The 22,574-nt window shown below is 48.7% G+C and overlaps 1 protein-coding gene across 3 annotated transcripts in view; it reads left to right on the top strand.

Annotated features, from left to right (window-relative positions):
* The first annotated feature begins 84 nt into the window (after positions 1–84).
* The window catches only part of DNAJC6 (DnaJ heat shock protein family (Hsp40) member C6), a 53,444-nt gene continuing 30,954 nt past the window's right edge, over positions 85–22,574 (top strand). Inside the window, exons 1-2 of one of the 3 annotated variants that reach the window (XM_080407249.1) lie at positions 2,032–2,160; positions 13,761–13,905. In XM_080407249.1, coding sequence (XP_080263375.1) covers positions 13,893–13,905 — 13 coding nt within the window. In that variant the 5' untranslated portion in view covers positions 2,032–2,160; positions 13,761–13,892. Of the gene's footprint in view, positions 2,161–13,634; positions 13,906–22,574 lie in introns of those variants that run through there. The other 2 variants (XM_080407248.1, XM_080407247.1) reach the window with 2 other exon arrangements.

Genomic DNA, 22,574 nt, shown 5'->3' with positions numbered 1-22,574 from the left:
TGCTGGCAGTGTTGGTGTGTGAGTTATCCCCGATCTCCTCTGAAAGATGGGCTCTGTGCCAGGGCTGCAGGATGTGCCTGCAGGTACCAGGGCATTTCTGACCCGGGGTTTCTTTGTAGGAGCCGAGGAGGAGGAGGAAGGGGCAGGGCAGAGGGAGGAGAAGAAGAGGAGTTAGAGCATCTCCACTTGAACACAGGAAAAAATCCCTCAATAAAGTGGGTCCCCCAGGTTTTGGGCTTGGGCACAATACTGCTGTTTGGGTCCTGTCTTACAGCCAGCTCCTTTATTTAACATAATCCAGAAGATCAATTAAAAAGCCAGGTCTGACAGTGCGGATGAAGCCAGTTGCCCCTGCCCTCCCATATTTGTTGCATGTAAAGTGGGGTTTATTTTCCTGTTCAACTTCCCACAATAAAAGTAATGGAGAGCATTAGGCAGGGCAAGGCTCTGGCTGTTGCCTGCGCCCCGTGTAATCCATCGCATGCATCGCAGTAGCAGGGATTAAAATCTGTAAACCCAAGTGCCTCTGCCCATCGCTACTGGCTTGCAGATCCAATTGTTTTTTGCTTTTTTTTAATTCCTAAATAGCAGTTCAGGGCCTTCAGTCTCCTGTTTGGAAAGAGCAGAGCACAGACTCAGAAATGGTTAGAAGAAATTTCAAAAAGGGTGCTACGCAGCAAAACAACTGCCCGCCAGTTGAGAAAGCAGATACATGGCCAAGGGTTGGGCTCGACATCCACAAGCGAAGGAGCCAAACCTGGCTGGAGGGATGCGGGTGATGCTGCAGTTCAGGGCTGTGGCAAGCTGGAGGCAGAGAAGGGGTGTGTTGCCTCAGTGCAGCTCCATTGGAGGGTGCAAGGGCAGATAAATACAAGGAGGAAAAATTGCTACATGAGCTAGAAAATGAACGCAGTCTGAAAACAAAACGTTTGGAGGTCAAAAAGCGGAGGGATCTGTGAGGAGTGCCAAAATCAAGCTGAGACCAAAGCCTTGGCTTTCCCTGAGTGCCCTCAGGGGAGCTGGGGTGGCACAAGGGTCGGCGCCCCCATCCCCAGAGCCTGGCCTGCAGCATGCGGGGTGCCTCCGGCTGCCCCAAACCTGGGGGCTTCTCCCCGATCGCAGGGGATCTGTACCTAAACCCGGCACAGCTGGGGGTGCAAACTCCCCCACCCGGCACCCGCAAAGCAGCGTGGCCCTGGGGGCTGCTAAATAGTCCTTGAAACTTCAGAACAACACTGAGAGCATTAAAATTCTCCCCTTTCTCTTACAGTTTGTCTATATTGTGCAATATCGATCTCTTCGTGCAAGGTTTATAGTATATTATTCTTTATTTGCTTTCTGCACTCTGTGCTCCTCCTTTACAGCCCAGTTATTTTAACTTGCCCTGTTGTGTACCTGCCCCCGGACCTGTGCCTTGTGCTCCTGGTGGTTTCCCCATCGGTGATTATACAGCTCGGTTCCCCTGGGCATTGAGTGCAGAGATGAAAGCTTCCAGGATGCTCTGACACGGTGGGGACAGGGGATACCCAAGGAAGATAACTGGAATTCCCAATGACTGCTTGGAAGAGATGGCACTGATAGCTCATTACCCCATGGCATCTGTAGTTCTGCCTGTGATAAAGATTTGGGGGCAATTAACAGCATGCATATAGCATCAGCTAGTGCTTGCCTTCCCAGGTACCCAGGGAAGTGCCCCAGGTGTGCCTTGACCAGCACGCTGCCCTGTTCCCAGTTCTGCAAAGCTTTAACGTGCTGCATCCCTGCTGAGTCTGTCCCAAGGATTTAACCTTCTCCAAAAAGCAAAAAATTCAGGAGGGAAAAAAAAAAAAAAAGCTGCTTAGGTTTGGACTTGATGGATCAGACCTGCAGACTCCAGATCCTACTCCATGCCACATTTTAGAAGATGTGATATGTCTGTCTCCATCCTCATCCTTTCCTGAGTCTCTGTAATCCCAAATATAACCCGGCAGGCCCCGAGCGGCGCGCAGCTCGCAGGCAGCGGTGCCCCAGCCCATGGCCGTCGCCCCGTGACCCGGGATTGCCGTCAAATGCCGAGCGGGCAGCCGGTGTGCGGACAGCCGGCGTGCGGGGACGCGGCCGCACTGCCCAACGCGGTGCCGCAGGAGCGGGAGAAGAGGATGCACGCGTCTGAAAATCCAGGTAAGGAAAACGTCACTGCCAGCGGGTGCGATGGAAGGAGAGCGAGATGGTGCGCGGTCAGACAGGGGATGTTGTTTACGGCAAATTTGTGCTGAGTAATCACGCTCGGCTCCCGCAGCTCAGCTCGGGGTAAAGCCACAGATCCTGCTTTAAATGTAAAGCCTTGTTATGTAATAGGTTTGAGGGAAGGTATTGCATGGGAAAACTGCTTCTTTTGGCGGGGTAGCATGCCGGCAAGTTAGGGTGCTGAATTCAGCCATGCATACCCAGGCGTACAGCGATTAACGACCCCGAGCTGCCTCCTGCTCTGGATACCTTGATAACTCCGTGCTGAATGTAAGCATCTCTCCTTGCTCCCCAGAAGAGGTGTTTGTTCATCTTAGGACTGTGAAAGCCATTTGAGCATATCACTTTCCACAAAGAAAAATTATTTTCAGGCTTAAAAAAAATAATTGTACCTTATAACTGAACTATACTTCCTACAGGAAGGGTATTTGGCTGTCTATAAATGCTGTGATGAAATCCTGGCACCCAGCCTTTTGCAGGGCATCCACTGTGAAGCTGACCTTCAACACCCCCCATTTTATTATGCTGAGACAAACACAGAGCTGCATCCCCTTTAAAAACCCTACTTCAGGCCAGAATAGAGAATATATATATATAGGTAAATGTGTACATCATTGCCTTTGCTTCAGTCTTGCTGACACAGCCCCGTTGGGTGCTCCGGGAGGGGCCGGGGTGGCTGGCAGGGCTGCCCGCTGCCCACCCACTGCTGCCTCAGGTAGGTGCTTATCCCCCTCGGCATTGCCTTGGGAGCACTGTGACTTTAAATCAGGACATATTTAACGTCTTGCTGATGTATTTGTGGCTGTTGTTACTATAGTCTTATTTTGGATACTGCCAAGGAGAGGAGGAGGAGGAGGAGGAGAGGGAGGAGGAGGGCGAGGAGTCTTTTAGACAGGACCCCAGGTCTGCAAACTAAAGACTTTATTCACCTTCTGCATTTGGACTCGGGCCTCCATCTTCTGGTAGCTCTTCTTTACCCGTGGATTTCTCTTAGTCATAGCCTTCCCTGAGGAAGGGAAAAAAAAAAGAAATTAAAAAAAAAAATATCAGTGTACCAAGTAATTCAGATGGCACAGGCAGCATGAAGGCAACACGAGATGCACTATATTTAGCCAGCCGTGACACAGCCAGCTTGTTTATGGTCCCAGAAATGCACCCAGCTGATAGATGCAGGATTTCGGAACGGCTGCAGCCTTTAAGGAGGAACTGCATTTTGTCCTTGAGCGCCGGGTTCCTCCTGCGTGCTGCCAGCAGTGTAAGCGCCAATGTTTAATTGCTGACCCGACTAATCTGCTGCACGGACGGCTTTGCCCTGCTGCAGATTAATTGCGGGGCCTCCCGCTGCACCCGCGGCAGCGCTTTCTGTGAGTCCTCAAAGCTGGATTTTTCAGCAGGATTTGCTAAAATCCATCCTGCTTTGCTGCAAAAATATGGTGGCAGCCTGGGGGCCACGTGGAAAAGGGAACTGCTGGACCATAGCAGTGGAGAGTTCGGTACCCAGATGTGACGCCCAGGTTTTGGGATCAAAATAGGGCTATCAGGGCACGTGGGCTTGGTGCCGATGCTGCAGGGCTGTGTTTTACCGCACCCACAGCTCCGCTCAGGTGGCTGAAATCGGCCTTGCAAAGGCAATTAGCATCACCAGCGCGCAAAGGATGCAGCAAAGGCTATAACCTGAACATCGCTAATGAACGGCTGGACCCAAAAGGGTGGCTGCTCCTCTCCTGGGATGCTCTGGAGATGGGGAGATGCCTGAAACTGCTGCGGAGCTGCTCAGGGGGGGGTCTGACCTCTGCTGGGTGCGTGTGGCGTCCCACAGCACTCAGATTTCAGGGAACACGGTCTGGAAATCCCAGCTGTGACCATACCCATCCGAGATGCTATGATTTGCATCCGCTGCAAAAGTGAGAACATGGATGCTTTTTCAGGGGCAGATAAAGCAGCTGTGGGAAGCTCTTGATATCAAAATGCTATAAATATGACTTTTATTACTTATAAATATTACTAAATATTGCTTCTTACTAAATTATAAATAATTTATGAAGCCTTACAGTAGTTTGTATTACAGTAGTGTGTGAGGCCCTGTTTTGATGGGTGCTCTAAACAACACACAGGCTTCTTTCTCCTGAGGGAGTTCTTGTCTTCAGTAACGGGGGATCGGGAGGTTGGGAAGGGTACCAGTCACATCCCTGAATCACGGCTGGGAGGCAGAGAGGTGGGAAATCAGGTGTGCAGAACAAACCATGCAGGGAGACTGAGGCAAGGGGCAGGATTTCCTTCAAATCCTCTGAAACGGGGTTTTTGCCATGCAGAAAACGCGAAGTTTATTCCTTTTCCAGGCCATGTTTTGAAGCAAAACCTAAATGACCCAAACACTTGAATTCCTTTTCCAAGTAATAGTTTTCATGGAAAACTTTACAGAACAAGCAATTTGCTTTCTCGCTAGCACAGGTTTCTCCGGGGCACGCTGCCTGTACCAGGGTCCCTGCCCTGGCACGGGGTCCCTCGCTGAGGCACGGCGGGGCAGGACACAGGCTCTGCACACATTTACTCCTGGCGTTTGTTTTCCACCTCACCAGATTTTGGAAGGTATTTAAACTGAAGCACATCCACGCAAAACTCCCAGCCTGGGAGCCACATGGCATAATTATTTTAAAGCCACGTGGTATAGACTAGCGCCTGTAATATTATTTTCTGAGTTCACATATGTGGTGTTTAACTCTTTCCTGCCCTAAATGGTTTTGAAAGCCTGAGCTGGATATAAGTGGAGCCATGAATTTCCCCCACCTCCATCACCTGCCCCTCACTCAGGGCTGTTGGCAGCCTCGGGGAGAGCATCCCACAGCGCAGAGCAGCTCCCACCAAACCCTTACAGCAGCGCAGGAAGCATTGCTGGCAGAGGAAGATTGCTTTGAATCATTTCTGCTGAGTCAAGCACGCTTCATCTGGAGGTTCATGAAGTTTTTTCTATTGCCTGGCATCTCAAAGGCATCCCAGCAATGCTTTCCCAGACTAGGGACAAAGCTCTGGGATCCATGAGAGGCTGATTCAGTTAGTGTCGTAGGAATTAGCAAAGTGGGGTTCGTTACCTTTCATGCTGTAAATGGCTCACCAGCAGAAGGATGAGGGCGTTCGTACCCAGCCTGGCTCCCTGCCTGGCTTAAAGGGGCTGTAATGTCACTAAGGACCAGACTTCTGGCTCCTGTCCCGCTGAATTTATAGCCTGCATCCAAAGGCACGGGGATCTGCTGCAAGCTATTCCCACGCCAATGCAATTGGGTGTCTCTCCCCTGGGCTCATGCCCAGGCTATTCTTCCAAAACTGCGGAGCACCGTGTGGATTGAAAACAGCATTGTGGGAGAGAGCATAGGGAGCCATGCAGGGTCTGCTAGAGTATTACTTTGGAAATGATGAGTGATTATAAATCTGAACCCAAACTGCATCAGTTAGGCGTGATGCGGGACCTGTAAGTCAGTAGATAGCGTGAGCTGAGACTGACATAATTTTTTAATCTTTTATGTCACAGCCAAGACAACAAAGCTTTAATACTATAACTTTTCCTATTAGTATAGATAAAAAATACTCTACCAAAATCTGTTAGAGGGTAGAACCACTTCAGTGGGGATGTGTTGGGTGTCTGGCAAACCTTCCTGTGCTATCACACTCACCCGTATCTTCCCACCCTTTGCCAGCCAAACCTCACTTGCCCATCCATCCAAGAGACACCATCACTCTGAAGCCTGGAGTGAGGATACCTGTCCCCTGGCCTGTTCCCCCAAAGGAAACCCTCACCCCATATACATCCAAAAAAGAAGTGGCGGTGGGAGTGGGTGAGGTGGGCAACAGCCACCAGCGTGGGCCGGCAGTGCCAGCTGTAATTCCCTTCTGCTTTCACGGAAAGACTCACGGCGTCGAGGGGTCCTTGGCCGGGGCTACCTGAGAGCAACGACCCGACTATTTTCATTATATGATTTGCTGCTGGAGCCTGACCCTGGGCACAGCAGCGGTAGCTGAAGCTACCCCATGATGACTCACTGGGGTAATTTTTCTCCTTGTTTTTACCAAGAGCCATTTCCTAAAGCAAACAATAACCTGCTGCAAAGAAATTCAAAATCACACTTTGGACTTTTTCTATGCACTTAAAAAAGCGAAAGTCTGGCCATTCTATTGTTTCAAATGCAAGCACTAGTGCAAGCTGCATTGCAAGCGCGCAAGCCAAGTAATTTAGCTTTGTAACTCGTTGCAATCAGCCAGGTTTAATAGAAAGCTGAGATTTTTCCAAGGTACCAGCTGTGGGTCCACCTCTGTCTTGGTTAATGAATGCAGGACTCCTCTTGTTGCTAGTGGAAATGTTTGTGTGTTTCTGAACTCAAGTCTTTCATTCTAACAGGGATTACACATATACATATTTTGCAGGCTCGCAGACCTGCTTTAGGAGGGCTATGCCCAGATTTTTCTTGGTATTTAGCCACTTACCTCACAGTGAATGGGAAATGGTGAATAAATGGTAGTTAGGCAGCAAAATAACTGATTTTAACCTAAATGTCTGATTCTGGCCTGAGGAATTGTATGAACGGCTGTACAGCCTCCCATTTTCCAACTGTTCGCAGGCTGGGGACTTCCTAAGCAAACAGCGATACGCTCCTGTTTAACGGCCCTGTATAGATCTGTTTTCCCCATACATTCCTCCAGCCTCTTGGTGAAGCATGTACATATTTAGTATCTACAACAGCCTTTGGCAGGCAGCTCCACAGCTCGGCGTTGCTGAGGAGCCAGTCAAATCCTTGAATACTCCGAAACAAAGTCTTGGGCTGAAATGAGTAAGTTGTGTATCATCCCCTGACAGCGCTTTAACGAGGCTAAAAGGCAAGAAATAAAAAACCATGCAGACACAGCAGTACACTTCAGGGTGTGTGCTATCACAGAGAGGAAAGGATGGGAAAAAAGATAATAAGAGTCAAACATTAGCCACATCCTAAGTCACTGGAAAAAGCGATAATGGTGAGCAGCCGCGCAGGCTCCCCGGTGCGCCCCGGTTGATTTGGCAGGTAAGCAAGGTGAGCACAACCTTGCCGAGGTGTGTGATAGCACGCGGTGGAACTGTCCCGCTCAAAGGCCCCGGGCGCCCTCAGGATAACTGTGCTCAAGGTTTGGTACTATGACCAGAAGGAACGCTCCTGTGGGAGCAGTTGTGATGATTTCTCTGCCACCAGCGGACCTGCCAACAAGGGTTTCCTTCTACAGGTGATTGCATAAGGACCGTGAATACCCCTGAAATGAAATTTTGGTGGTTGCTTGACAAATGCCCGTGAATATCTTCTTCAGCGTCCATCCGCTGAAGAAGACATTCACTGCAGCTTCAGCTGCTGATGCTCCAGCTGGCAGTGAGGAACATTGCAGTTGGGTTACACCACAGCAAAGGCTCAAGGCTTCCTCTGATGAGGGAAAGCAAAGGTTTAATTGAGTCTAACACTTAGAAACAAAGTTTCTCAGGATCATGTTTGCTTTTTATTAGAGTTTTATTAGAACAGGACAGTGGAAGATCCTGAATATCAGGGAGGGGTTAAAAAAGGATGAGATTATTTGACCCCCATCTCTCCACCTGGATCCCCAAATTGCAGCCCTATTTGCCCATGGCACACCACATCCCACACCGGCAGGCTCCTTATTTCTCCAGCAAACCCAGGCATGGACACGCTATTCCCACATACAGAGAAAGGAACAACCTGGCCATCCTTGACTCCAGGCCAGATACCACTTCTTTATCCTCAGCAGAAGTCCGGATGCTGCTTTGAAATAATATTTCTGGCTCTGTACCAAGAGCCTGTACCCATTTTGCCCTCACATGCCCGTTCCCAGGGTGATGCAGGGGAATCTATGCTCCTGGCCGGCCCATGGTGCTGCCCAGGTACGAATGGAGCCTCCAGACGAGAGGGCGAGGAGCATGATCCTTGCTGCGCTGGTCACATACACCCCAGCGTCACCTGGGCTTGACCCACGTCTCATCTGAACATGGAAACGAGAAGAATTTATTCTACAGGAGCAGGAACAGCTGCGGGCTGGCTCCTGGGGTGCTGGTTTGCCAGCTGGTGCCACTGCCATGGCAGTGAAAGGAACAAACCCTGACGGACCCTCCCAGGGACCCCAGTGCACTGGGAGCCTGCGAGGCTGTGCCTGTGGATGGAACCAAGAGTGATGGAAGGCTCCTGCGGGGAAGGGAGGGTCTGGCTAACACTCTCACAGGGTAGGACTCAACCCAAGTTCAAGGCAGTCCCAGATGGAGGATCTGGCCATTTTCGGAGAAAAAGATGGTTTAGAAGACACTGATTTTTCTCAGTTGGCCTCAGAGACGATTTGGAAGGTAGATCTTTTGGCCATATATGTAGAAGTTTATTCATTGCTGCTTGTAAAGATTGTGACTGCTTTGACAATTGCTGTTTTCATGAGAAGACAGGAGGAGGTATTTTGGTTCTGGTCCTCTTAGGACAAGAAGCAAAGCAAAAAGGGGGATACCACATAGACTGCTGATGGCCTTAGTTAGCTGCTGTGATTTTGGAACTGGTTTCTTAAAAAAAAAAAAAAACAAACGCAACCCCCCCCCTAAGACCCTCTTCCGAGGTGGAATTGTTTTGGCTCTCACCATGGCTTTGCTTTTGCTCCTCACCACACTAAGCTTTGTCAGGAGGGAAATGCACTGCTCTAGCATGACAAGAGCCAGGTGAGTTGAATGGAGAGCAGCAGGTGCAATCAAGAGGTATCACTGTCTTGAAGCTAATTCAAATGGTGCTGTATAGCTTAAGTTTTTAAGATCTTTGGTTTATGTTTGAACACACCAGGCCAAAAATAAAATAGAAAAATTCAGATATTCTTTATCCATGGCAGTAATGACCTACAATGCCATGCCATTATTTCTTACAGTTCCCCTGTGCTGCTCACTGGTGGTAGCTGTGGTGGTCCTAGCCCAGACAAGGAGCTTGCTGGCTGTAATCAATCCAATCAGTTGCTTAACCAGGGTTAAACTAAGTGGCTCATCCCAAATGCTGGCAGCTGTGGAGGCTTTGGGGTGGAGATGCTCGTGTCGGTGCTCCCTGGAAAGGTAGGCAGTGGGACAGACACTTCTAAGAGTATAGGGAATGGGTATTTGCTGGAGTAAAATTGCTGTGGAGGATGTCCAGGAGGAAAGACCCAAGAGAAAAATGTGGCGATGTTCTTGCTTTCCTGGAGAAGAGTGCTGTAGGCACTAGGGACAAAGCTGGCCCCTGTGGTCTGAGGGTGAGATTGCAATGCTGAGATAGGCACAGTTGTCAGTGCTGTTGGTTCTACACCCCGTTAGTTCCTAGGGCAGGAAAGATGCCTGTACCACACCAAGTTTTTCATGACTAGCTAGATTAAGTGTGAAAATTGCAAGCAATACCTCGCTACCTAATGTGTACAGCAACGGCTGTGCTGTACATCTGCATACTAAACAAACACAAAAAGGTGGTGGCTATTATTTTTTTTCAGAATATCAAAAATTTATCAAACTGCTTCAATTTATACAGGTGTTTAAGCCTCCTTCTGCTGGTGACGTGGCTCATGGCACAGCTCAAACACTTGATAATGTGGCAACGTGTGATGGGGGGTGGTTACTGGGGCGCTAAAGGGTTCTCCAGAAGGTGGCTGTGGCTGAATGCCACGTGTGTTCCTTGCAAGGTTTCGAGGAAGGTAAGCCAAGTTATAGAGCTGGGCTGGGTTTGTTTGAAAAGCCCATTTTGCAGAGTACTTGTTACAAGAATGTTGAAGGCAACCCACATTCAGGAGTCTGTGAATTAAGGTTATTTCGTTATGATCTGGGTGCTTTGGAAGAGGGAAAAGGCACAAACGTTAATTCTCCAGAATATGTTTTGATGGGCCCGTGTCCCACTGCAAGGAGCAAGGCACACGTAAGCGTGAGGAGACAGGCAAAAGAAATTATTGTAGCTTGGGCTACAGGGAGAAGGGGCTGCCCTGTGCAGCAGGGAAATGGAAATATGAAATAAGTTTGAGGAATATGAAAGCTGCTTGAGCAAGTCTTACTTGTCTTAACAGGACATGCATTCTTTTTCAGGCAGTGACAGCAGTCCATATCATACAGTACAGCTGGTGTATATACTTCCCTATATGTGTACAAATGTTTGGACTTCTTGCAGAAATGCTTTGTGCAGGGAGAGTTCATTGCTTACAGCGAGAAACTTTGAAAAAAAAAATGTATATTGAGTTGTAAAGGTATTGGTCCAGATATTAAATTAATTTTCAAGCTATTTTTGTAATTCTCACAACCCTTCGCAGTTTGAATGTGTTCATGAAGAATTAAGAGTATAACATTTCACCTTAGCTGTTTGTTGAATTGGAGGAGAGGTGGAAAAAATTAAATTGCACCTCAGTATAGTTGGTGGTTGATTACAGCTGTGAAAAGAGACTTTACCCAGGAGAGGCTGCAACCCAGACAGAGAAAAACAGTCAGAGGCTGGCAAATCAATTGACTTTTCCAAGGTCAGTAATGGGGAGAGAGTTTGTATCTCCTGAGTCTTGAGCAACACACAGTCCTCCTTAGCACGTCATTAACATCTCCCACAGCCTTAATGGCACCTGCCAGCCTCACCATTCAAACAGAATACTTCTATATTCTGTAGTACCATTAGCCACCGCTCAATAAATCTGCAAGGATGTTAATGAGATTTTCAAAGTAGCTGGTTCCCTAGTTCTTCCTTCTTTACTCTCATTTATGAAAATCATGTGCCATTTAACACCTTTTTTTATTATTTTTTTTTTGATATAGCATTCTTTACACTTTACCTCCAAAAGACAGAACCATGTGGCCCTTCATTAGCCCAACTTAAAGGGAGAACTGGGGGAGAAGTGAATATCACTTTATACATTCTCTTCAGCTAAAATTCCCATAGGGCTGGAAAATGCATGGATAAGTGTAGCTTCAACTGAATCCCACACATCATGCTTCCCTAATCCCATCTCTTTGTGTTTGTAGTAATGGTAATTACAAGCAGGGATGGGACTTTGAAGTCTGTTTCCTCCTCCCTCCTCTGCCCCAAGATCCCCTGGAGAGGCTGCTTGCTCCCTACGTGGTGCCTGTGCTGATGCTTTGCCAAACCCGCTTTCCTCAGGCTGGAGCTTCAGGCTATGGTGGCGATTCCCCTTTGGGACTCCTTAGAGGGAAGGCAAGCTATGATCCCCCAAACTCTGGGACAGATGTAGAAAGAAACATATTAATAATGGATTCAACAAGGAGAAGCAGGGTTTTTTTCTTTCTAAGCAGGACTGTACTCTGCCTCTGCAGATGTGACAGTGGCATCAACGTTGGTAGGCAATGCTGAGCCAAGGATGTGCTGTGAGGCTGCAGTGGGCAGTGACAGCGAGACTGCAGCTGGGGGAGCATGAATTCTGGACCTGCTATGGTACTGGGAGAAGGGTGAGCTCTAATTTCTGCTGGAGTGAACTTCTCCTCTTTCCTACCCTTTTTCCATGAGAACATTTTCAGCAGAACATTCCTTTTGCTGCCTAACTCAGACAGATCCTTGCTGGTTTGGGGATTTAGGACTTCTGGATTTAGGGTATGAAGTTTTGTCTAAGCTGAGTTCTTTGAATTGGTGCATAAAGGCAGCAGAGGAGGCTCAGGTGACAGTTTAAGATGGGGGATAGGTTGTGTAGGGTGTTGTGTTGTGCCAGGTTCCCCAGCTTGTTCCCTCTAACAGGCTGCAGTTGCCTCCAGTGCAAGCACGCTTGAGTACTCATGGAAGTGTTCCATAGGCTTAATGTGCCCCCTTCACCCAAGAGCCTGGTCTTTCCTGTTCAGGTTGTTACCTGAGCAAGGAAAATGAATGAAAATCCACCTTGACTCCCCCAGTTTCCCCATTTTTATCCTAGAGCGCAGGAATCGTTGTATCCTAGGTTGACTAGGAGAGATTAACAGATGTGATCTCTTGAAAAAAATATCTGCGCTTTTATATTTTCTTTCTTAAGTTGTTGCATCTGGGTGCCAAAGGGGGGGGGGGGGGGGCAAACACCCAGTCCCCCAGGCGAGCATTGCAGTCCGTGTATCGCTCCATACAGACCTGTGTATTAAGAGCCCAGTAATGAGGGCTAGAAAATACACAATTCTAACCTTGGAGTTTGAGCCATTACTGCTGCTGACTGCGAACGATTTACGTCAGGTTAGTTCATTTTAGTTTGCTGCTTGTCAATCTGCTTGGATTTTTCTGGGAAAATTCTGGGTCACAGATGTACCTGGTCTGCACTGTAATATAAAATTCCAGGAGTTATATAAACAACAGCACATGACAAGATATGGCTGCACCAGATGCCCACTGGCCTGGAGTATTAAGCAGGAAAGTTTAAGCCAAGTGTCAGTAATATTTCAAGTTATGGTTATATCTACCAAAGTGGTTATTGATGTTACTGCTTCAGAAGCAAACCCACACCATTTTTCTAAGCAGAGTATTCTCTGTCCTTTCTGTAAGAGATGGAAGGCATACTTGTGTCTGGATGCTATGGCTTCTTCTTGCCTTTGATATTCCTTAAATTAAAAAGAAATCCATTTAGAAGAACTTAATAGTGGTCATTTCCTTTGGCGCACCCTTCAGTTCCTCTGTTCCATGTAAAGAAGAAATGACAATGTACTAGCCGTGGCTGCAAAATGTGTCAAGTGAACTATGGCTCATCAGTTGTTCAAGGACACAGTTTGTGTTGGTCTAAAGTCTGTTCACACGTGAACAGCTAAAATAGATTGGTGAGACCTAACGACAAAAATGGCTTAGCAGTCGGTGTGGCACTTCTTCAGTTGGGTGCCACCAACGTGAAGCCAGCAGCAGCAAGGGCTTGGGATGCCGATGCATCCCGCATCGCCCGCCGTGTGGCTCGGGACTCCCTCGGGTCCTCACACCGACGCGCTTCGGGTTTCTGGGGGCTGAGCGCGGGGCTGCGGTGCCATCCCTCCTCCTCCAGCTGCCGGCCCGCAGCTCGGTGCCCTTGGCCCGTCCCAAGGAATGCGCCTTCCACCGGTAGCGTGACAGAGGGACCTTAAAAACGACGGGCAACTGGGGGAACCTCTTTGGGCAGCCGCACAGCCGAACCCCCGCTGAAGGGCCAACCTGGGGGAGGGGCAGGCTTGCCAGAAGGGAATTGTGTCGATCCAACGCTTTTTGCTAATTGCTGATGGGGGCGGGGGAGGGGACCCCAACCCCAGCCGCACTAGTGGGTGCAGCACCCTTCCAGCACGCTGCCGCCCAATTCACTGAGACGCTTTCCAGCGCGTACCGGAGCGCGGGGCTGCGGCTCCCCGATTGCTTCCGGGCCCTGGGGGCGGCACCGGGGGCGGCACCGAGGGCGGGGCGGGGAGGCAGGGGGGGCACGGCCCGCCCAGCCCCTCCCCTGGGGCGGCCGGAGCACTTCGCTTCCCTCCTGCCCGCGGCGTCAGAGCAGGTTCTCCGCCCGCCTCGCCCATGAGCCTGCTGGGGAGCTACCGGAAAAAGCCGGGCGGTGACGGCTATGAATCCCTGCAGCTGGTGGACAGCGGCGCTGACGGCGGGGGCCGGCCCGGGGGCAGCGCGGGGGCGGCCGGCCGGAGCCCGGCGCGGCAGCAGCACCAGCAGCAGCAGCAGCAGCCGCAGCCCCGCGGCGAGGGCGGCAGCACCATGGACAGCTCAGGTAGGGGCGGGCCCGCCGCCGCGGGGACCCGCCGCAAGCGGGGGGTGGGGGGGGGGTGGGGGTGGGGTGGGGGCCGCGGGGGGGGGGTGGTTGTTGGGGGGTGGTTGTTGGGGGGTGGGTGGGGAAGCTGGACAGCCGGCACAATAGCGGCCCTTTGTCCAGGCGCGGGCGGGGGGATGGAGCAGAGCCAACGGGGGGGGGCGGGGGGCACCGCCGCACAGACGGGCCCTCCCGGCTGGCTCCTGCTTTCACACCCCAAGAGGAAAAGGTTGCTCTGAAGCTAAAATGGATGGAGTGCTTTGGGATCTTTCCCCAACTGACTTATTTCCCACAGTCATCCTTACTTTTTTTTCCCCCCTCCTCCTCTAAAAAAGCACTCATCAAACTGAGTTGGATTAATTCTGATAGATGATGCGCTGCATGCACCATTTTTTTTTAATCAGGGAGTAGGGGACCAGATGGTCTTTATGACTGGTAATGGGATAGAGAGCTCTTCACCTCTAAATCACAGGTTCAAATTTGCCTAGATAACCCGTAATCGAGAGTACCCATCTGATGGCTTTTATGTGTCTCGAAACGAGCTGGCTCTTGCTCTGGCTGGTCAGATGTTCCCATTGCAGTGACCATCTCCAGCCTTTGCAGACAACTTCTAGAGCTCAGCCCTGCACAGGGGAACACCCTGTTCCATTGTGAGGGGCCACGTTTGATGTCCACCCACTGTAGCAGGGTAATCTTGCAGCCATACCTGTGCTGCTCCATGAGAGAAAGGGGTGGGCCCATGGCACTCAGCAAGCACTCACAATACATCACCTTTGTTTTAATGTGGTAACCTTTGCTCAAGGGGAAAAAACCCTTCATGGTTTACATTTGGGCTTGGGTGGGGAGAAAACCCCCTAACGACCCGTGTCTGGGCTTGGGTGGGAAGAGGCTTACCTTGATTTATCCCCACCACCACCCCCCCCCCCCCCCCCCATTTTTTCTGATGTAATAAGAATCATGTTTTCCACTTTCCCTTGCCATTTGAATTGGCTTGCAAGAGTTCTTTTGGGGATATGCTTTGTTTATTAACTTCTCTTACTCCTGGACTTCAGGAATGTATTTGAATTTGCTGCTATGATATCTCTGCTACAGCTGCTTGTAAGCACAGTGTGTGTCAGTAGATTCTTACTCGCAGTAGGCTGCTGTGTTACAGTTATTTGGATCCTTACGTTGGCATCTGCTGAGATGGTTAGATATTGCGGTCAGTTTAATATCTATCTTTAAAGCAATTATCTGAATGGGGTTCCTAGAACTTTAAGAACCAAAGGCATTAGTGTTGTGGAAGGTGGCATTCGCATCCAGCTCAGTGTGCGACCATGCTGCAGCTCGTGTCATGTCATGGCTTTTGTACAGCATCAGCTCCATGTATTATTTGAGTGTTGCTGTTGCAATCATTCCGTTTGGTTTCTTCAAGCCAGTCCACTCTCTGCCAAGCAAAAAAAAAAAACCAAACATGCTCATGGATAGCTAGCCAATATCTTTTACAGGTTTTGTGCAATATTTTGCTACTAACTAATAAGGCATCCCACATCATTAATAGTGTTAATGCCCTCTGCCAGTTTCTAGGATGTTCTCCATTTAAACACATGGGCTTGATCAAGGGCTGTCTCTGGAAGCTAATGGTCGGGAGGTTGGTGTTAACCAGAGTTTGCTTCCTCGAGTTCACTTTGGTACTCGTACTGCCTAAATTTTACAGGCACTATAAACAATGCACCTGAGACTTCAGCAGCAACAAACCTCAAGCCTTAATATGACCCTTGAGTTACCTTTATAGGATTTTTTTTTTCATGTCTGTTTAATAAGGGCTTTCTGGTGGGTGTTTCTAAATCTTCATATGAAATTTGTTTTTAAAAACAACCTGTATTGAGTGTGATGCTCTGTTCTAAACCCGAAGTCCACGCTTGTATCTGCCTTATTCATGTGAACATTTTATACAGATAAATGCTTAATTTTTATCACTTCATTGCAAAGACATTTTTCTTTGCCAAGTATGAAACTATAAAAGCTTGAAGAAATATATCCGCCCCTCAGGTGTGCTTGTGATTTGGTAATTGAAGCTGTTCATGAATTGTGGGACATGATTTATCTTTAATGCAATGTGAAGATGAATAATTATTTGGGGGGGGGGGGAATTAGGGGAGCAGTGTGAGAGAAAGACAGGAAAATAAGGTGGCTGGGGTTTCGGCTTAACAGGAGCAGAGAGAAAACCACCACCCACCTGTGGTTTGTTTTTTTTTTTTTTTATAAATGGAGAATATATTCATATTATAAATTACTTGAGACTCCTCCTTCTCCTAATGATGTTGAAGGCTGAATTCCCAAGATGGGCAGTGGTCGAGCTTATTTCAATTGGGAAAAGAGCCCCAAATTCCTTGGGAAGGACACAGGTGCAATGAATTATTGACACGTGACGGTGTGAGGGAGGTGTGCAGCTGGGTCTTGGTGGGGTGGGAAAGCTTTTCTTCTGCATCAGGAGGTAGCAGACCCTGAAGGTGAAATCCTTGAGGTGCCCTGGCCAAACCAGAGCTCGTTATGTACTGCCCACATGCCCGACCTCCCTTATGTTTCAGTTTTTCTCTTTCTTCTCGGCCCCCCCGCCCCCCGCCCCCCCCCGTTTTAAATAATGGCTTCATGTGTGGCGGAGCAGCTTCTGCCTGAGTTAGCAAAATGGCTGTTTGCAGTTAGCGAGGGAAACGGTCCCGAGGTGCGACTCGGTGCCACCAGGCAATGTGGGGCGCCTGGGTCGGCCTGTCTGGCCAGGTTATCACTGTGCTGGAGCCGAACATCTCAGGGTGCAGTTCAGTAGCGTCTTCGATTAAGTTAAATAGTTGGAGAGCCCAGCCTTCCTCTTCCCTCCCCGTGCGTAAGATTTCACCTGCAGCAGGGCAGTGTGCTCTGGCATAGAGAAATGGCCTTTGCTCCCTGGAAGATGTGTGTGCAGATTAATATTAAAGCAATTATAGAAGTTAGACAAGAGGAATTGCGCTGAAGGCGAAGCGCTGGCAATTCAGGGGCAAAATACCACTGGTTTGGATAGCGTGGCTGTATTTGCTGTTGCTGCAATGATGCTAACTCACATGAGCTGAGAAAGTGGGTCCCTGTTGGGTTTTTCTATTAATTTTTTTTTAAACTAATTCAAAGTATTAGATCTTAAAGTATCATCTCTTAATGTGGGCTTCCAATCTCATAAACAGCTTCTTGCAATGAAAATAATCAGCAGTTAGAGCTTTGCTGTGGCTTCTGAGCACTTACGATTATCGGCTTAATATTTTGGGGGACTAGTATTTCTTAGAAAGGGGGAGAAACAAAAAAAAAAAAAGAGCCAGGAACCGAGAGCACTGCATGTGTGGGAGGGGGTTGCTGTTGGTAGGCAGGGTCTGATGACGGGAAGGGAGCTGGTGCAGAGGGTCTGCCGAGGGGCTCTTTGACCCCACCTTGCCTCTGTGCCGGCATGAGGGGGCTGCGAGCACTGGGGTGGATGCTCTGGCCAGGCTGTGTCCAGAGCCTGAGCCTGGGAAAATCGGAGTTTCAAAGTCTCTGGGACTGGTTCTTGGTTCAGATAGTTACCAATTCTTCTGCCACCATCACCCATGTCACGCAGAGGAGCGCTAATGTGAGCTGTTTAACTGAAGTAGTGACAGTTTTGGTTGCTCCAAGTGCAGCTTGGGGTTCCTCTGTGCTCCCGGGCAGCATAAATGGAAACTCCTGCCCACAGGGATGCTGAGTGCCTCCCTCTTGGGCTTCAGTTTAGCTCAAAGCAGCCACAAGCAGAAACTATTTCAGAGAGGGTGGTCATATCTGGTGATGCTTGTGTGATGACCTTCTCTTTGGTTGCATTAAACTCTGTCAGAATGAAACCTTGGTCGGTGTGTGATTTAAATCTGAGATTTAAATCTCACAGTGTGGCCTGTTCATACGGGGTTATGCTTAAGTTCTGTGACACCTTGAGTGGTGTTACTTTGTGCAACTTTAGCACGTGCCCTTAACTGCTGAATGTTCAGCTCCTCCTGTGATGTCTTAAGCAGCTTCCGTGGAATATGCTAGATGCAATAGAGTAACATGATCGCAGTGCCCAACTCTAATGGGACCTATACATAATGGCTACCTGCATGTTCCTCCAGCAAGTGTGTTGGGCTGGGGTTGGAAGCTTGAAGATGGAGGGAAGGGGAGATAAGGGGAGACCTGAGCTGAAGCTGGCAGGACACGAAGCATGGCAAGTTCAAAAAAACCCAAATTCCAAGAAAAAAAGCATCTATTCACAAAGGAGTACAAAAGTACTCCTCCTGTCTCTCTATTTTTAAGTTGCTGAAAGTGCTCACAAGATGAGAAGCAGGCAGCAAAAAAGCAATTTATTTAGGGTTTTGCTGTGGCATTCAAGAATGATTTCTTAGCAGCTGGCTGAGCACTGAAAGAAAGAGAGGTTCTAGGGAATAAGGTATAGAAGTAACAACAAGGATATGTGTTACAAAAGGAAAAAACTCTACGCTCTTCTGTGGTGTTCATAAACTACCTAATCTACAAAATAGCTCTTAAACACTCAGGGGATTGAGTTGCTTGTGCTGCGTGCTTCCTCAGGCAGAGTAACCGCGAAAGAAAAGCATTTAAAATAAATTGCGAGTGAAACTGTGATTTCTTGAAATGTTTTATGCTTGCAAACATAATCTGCTGTACGCTGGCAATTCCTTTTCACTGAGTCAGAAGAGAGACGTCTCCATGTCACTGGCACAGGGTCAAAGACCGTCACTGACAATGTTGTCTTGTGTTCTCTCCTAGCTGCTCTTTCAAACGGGGAGGTTTGGTTTAATAACTCTTTTGTTCGGTTGGTGTTTTTTCGACACTTGAATGATTTGGTGTTGGCAGTAGTGTTCTTTTTTTTTTTTTTTGTTGTTGTTGTTGTTTTGACAGGGAGGAGAAGCAGAGAGAATGTCAATCAACTTCAAAGACCGATTTCATGGTTTGTGCTGGTAGTTCACTATTCCGGCCTCACATGCATTTTGCTCACTGTAGTAAGAACTTCATAAGGGAAAACAGATAACAAATTTGGCACAGTGCTGGTGGGTACCTCCCCAATGTCCCTACTTGCAAAAACTTCTCTTCATGGAAACCCTCCATATTCCTTAGTTGACAGTGCAAGCAGCATTCTTTAGTTACTACTTCTTAAGTAAAAGCAGATATATCTTAATTCTTCACATTTCCATGAAGTTTACATTTAGGCAGTCTTAAATGAACCTTCAAATAAAAAGCCTTGGGCTCATACAATATTAGTTCTAGCATTTTATCATAGAAAAGCACAAAAAGAAGTTCTTGAGCTTCTCTACCCTGCAGCGTGGTATGGGCTGCCAGCATCCCCGAGTGCTTCCCAGGGGAGGTCAGGGACCCAGTCCCAGCCCACACGTGAAAGGGACCGTGACTTCTTGTGGGAGGAGGAATACAGCTTTTCCTGTAGTCGGAGCAGCACTGGAGGAGGGAGGCAGTGCTGCCTGCCTGGACGTGCGTTGCCTGACAGCAGCAGGGATGCACAGAAATCTCCCTGTGCCAGCAGTTCCTTAAGATGTGAACCCAAATCTATTCCTTTTCAAAGCATCTCCTTTAGGAGCTTCTCAGTTCCTCCCAATACCCATACTATATGAGCCCCTTGTAAGCGTATAATGGCTTTATTTCCCCAGCCTGACTTCGTCTGAAAAGGATGCTTGTTGCTTTGGGGAATACCAAGGGCAGAACAACATGGGGTCACACCTCTTTTAGAGGTGAAGCCACCAAGAAGCTCTCGGGCAGGCAGTAACGCAGCTTGGAGGCAGTGTCCACCCTAGGCAAAAGGCCTGGCTAATTGTTGGCAAGTCGCAGTAAAAATCACCCAAGAAACAAAGAAAAAGCACTAAACAGCAACAACAAAAGTCCCAATTACTTGCTCACTTGAATAAATTATTGAAGCTGTCTTAATGCTGGGGATATCTGTGCGGCAGGATGGGTCTGTGCTGAACCCTCCGTGGACTGTACTGGTCCTGATGGTGGAAGGGGCAGATACGGACTGGGGAGCTGTGGTCTGGGGAGCTGCCTGCGCTGCCTGCCCTTCCCTCCGGAGAGCTGGAAACTTTCTGTGCTTACCTCCGGCAGCCCAGCTTCACCTAGTATTGCTTATCCAGTTGCAGTTTGTATTACTGCCTCTGTCTGTGTCTTATGCTAATTGCCTGCTTAGGAAAGAAATATTCTGGCTTTAGCCCCGTGTCGGAGCTGGCAGTGTTCTGGGGGAGACTCGCCTCCGGTGAATCCAGCTTTCCCTCCCTACTTGGGAATGGCTGGGTTTTGTCTTGAGCAGGCTCATCTTTAATACACTTATTGCAAACCAGCCAAACTGCGTGGGTTTTGGCGTGGGGGCTAATACTGCTTCGTTTGTCTGATTTGCGACGGTAAGGTGAGCCCTTATCTTCCATTAGGCTCCTTGGCTCTAGCGCATCTCCTGCCTCCCTGTGCCCTTAGAGAGTTCAAACATCTTTACAGCCTGATCTTAAACTTCCCTTTGGCCACGCTGAAGTCATTCCCATGGGCTTTAACCTCTTTTCTTGGGGATTACACTTGCTAAAGCAGCCTTTCATGCCTCCACTATGTGTTTTAAAGCATCAGGATGAGTGAAACCTGGGTTTGGGGGTCTCAGTAGCGGCGTTATGAAATGGCAGGAGCCTGCTCTGCTGCTGTTGTCCTGCAGTTCTACTCTGCATGTGTTTTGTTGTTAAAATTTTTACAGAATAACACTCCGAGACACCTGTGTTCAGCCTTGTAGGGAATCAAACTCTACCAGGAATCTGGGACAGCAGTGGAGGAGGGGACAGATGAGACGTAGCAAAAAAAATAATACCAGTCCTCAGGGTCTGTGTCAGTCTGAGGAACTTGCCAAGTAATTTGGGCAGGTAGAAGTATGCTCCCTTCGTTGCTGTTTTAGCTGCCTCTGCTGCTGATTTCTTCCCTTTGCAAATGACCACTTGATGCCTGTTAAAAAGTCGATGTAATTGTGACACCTGGGCTATGTCTGATGTAAGAGAGGATGTAAGTGCATATAACAGCATAGGTATTTTAGAGCCTTTGCTTAAATGTGAAGCTCAGCTGTCCAGAAGAGAGCTGTGTGCTGGAAGGAACAGTTGGGCAGGCTTGGGCTTCAGGGCACTGAGATTGTGCTCTTAAAACGTGGCTGACAAAGGAAGCGCTTGGATCTAAACACTATTGATTATCACTGGATGCAAAGGAGCTGCTTGCCCAGAGGTTTTTATTTAGAAATACGTGCCATCCCTCCCCCTCAAAACAGGAGTTTAAACTCTTCCAGTAATGTCTGCAAATTGATTTGCAAGCCCCTGAAAGCTGAAGTGCTGAGCGTGGAAGATACACTCAGTGTGGGGAACAGCAGGAGCTGGGGATGCTAGGGGTCCCCAGGGGTGTGGGGACTCTGCTCTGCCTGGTTCAGTTTGCCTGGCTGGCTGCTTTTTGCACACATATATCCCTCCATACGCGATGCACCTATACGAGGATGCTTTAATAATGTTGTGGCAGGGGTGCCTGCAGCAGGGCTGCTCCTCCTGCCCTTTGCATGCTGTGTGGGCTCTTGTGCAATGCCAAGGTGAAGCCGGTGAATACGATGATGGGGCCACGGCAGCCTGGCTTTAGATCCCTTAATGCTGGTGTGAAGTCACGTCCCCCATTACACAGGCTTTGCTGGGGAAGCTGCATGTGGGAGGAACGTGAGCTGCGGCTGCTCCTGCGCTGGCTGGCGGGGCTGCCGGGGGGAGACAGAAGCACAAATAGTGTCATTTTTTTGTTGAGTGTTCCTTAAAAACAATCCAGGCTTTGCTGCTGAAGCCACAACAACGGTGGCTCAACTTCTTTCAGTTTGGGGACCTTTAAAAGGGCCATTTCTGCCGAGGCACACGGCAGCCTCCACTGGATCCCTGGCTCCCCTTTCATGCCATGTCCTGGTAATAGTCCGGGAGGAGAGACAAGCAAACAACCATTCCCCCCAAAAAACACTTTGTGGGGAGGGAGAAGGCTGTGGTGGAGCAGCTGATAACTTCCAGAAGTATGTGATTTGGGACATGTATGCCGCAACTAACAAGTTGGGTTTTTTCCTCTTCATAGTGTCAGGCTCTCATGGTACCGTAGAAAGAGGATACAGAGGAGCATTTTGTACTCCCAAACTAACCTCTTCTTTCGGGAGGGTGGGAGATGAAGGCTTTAATGCTTTTCTAGAGAAGAACCACGGTGAGGAACAGGGAAGGTTTTGCTCATTCCTTGCTTCGTCTCTAAAGAAAGCACAGGCAGTAATTCTCTGACAAAAAAAATAAAAAATTGACATTGAAGATAGTGTTACATATAGTCTGGGCAGACTGAGGTAAACCTGCTTCCTTTCCTATGGTTTCATGTCTGCTTTTTGTCTGCCCTTTACAAGCAAAAAGGGTCTGTTTACTCTTGCTAAGTAACCTATGAAACGCAGTACTTCGCTGCTGATCTTCAATTTCTAGACGTCTTGCTTTCACCTCCCTGCTCTCAAGCTAAGTATTGCTTCATCAGCATAAATATTCAGACTGACATGGTCTTAAATGCCTTTTAAATGTCAGCTCATTTCCCCCTTAATTCTCTGGAGAGCT

The sequence above is a fragment of the Falco punctatus genome (genome assembly GCF_963210335.1).
Source record: "Falco punctatus genome assembly, chromosome: 11".
In the NCBI taxonomy this organism is placed as follows: Eukaryota; Metazoa; Chordata; class Aves; order Falconiformes; family Falconidae; genus Falco; species Falco punctatus.
The sequence above is the reverse complement of the archived record's forward strand: the minus strand, read 5'-3'. Positions and strand labels throughout refer to the sequence as shown.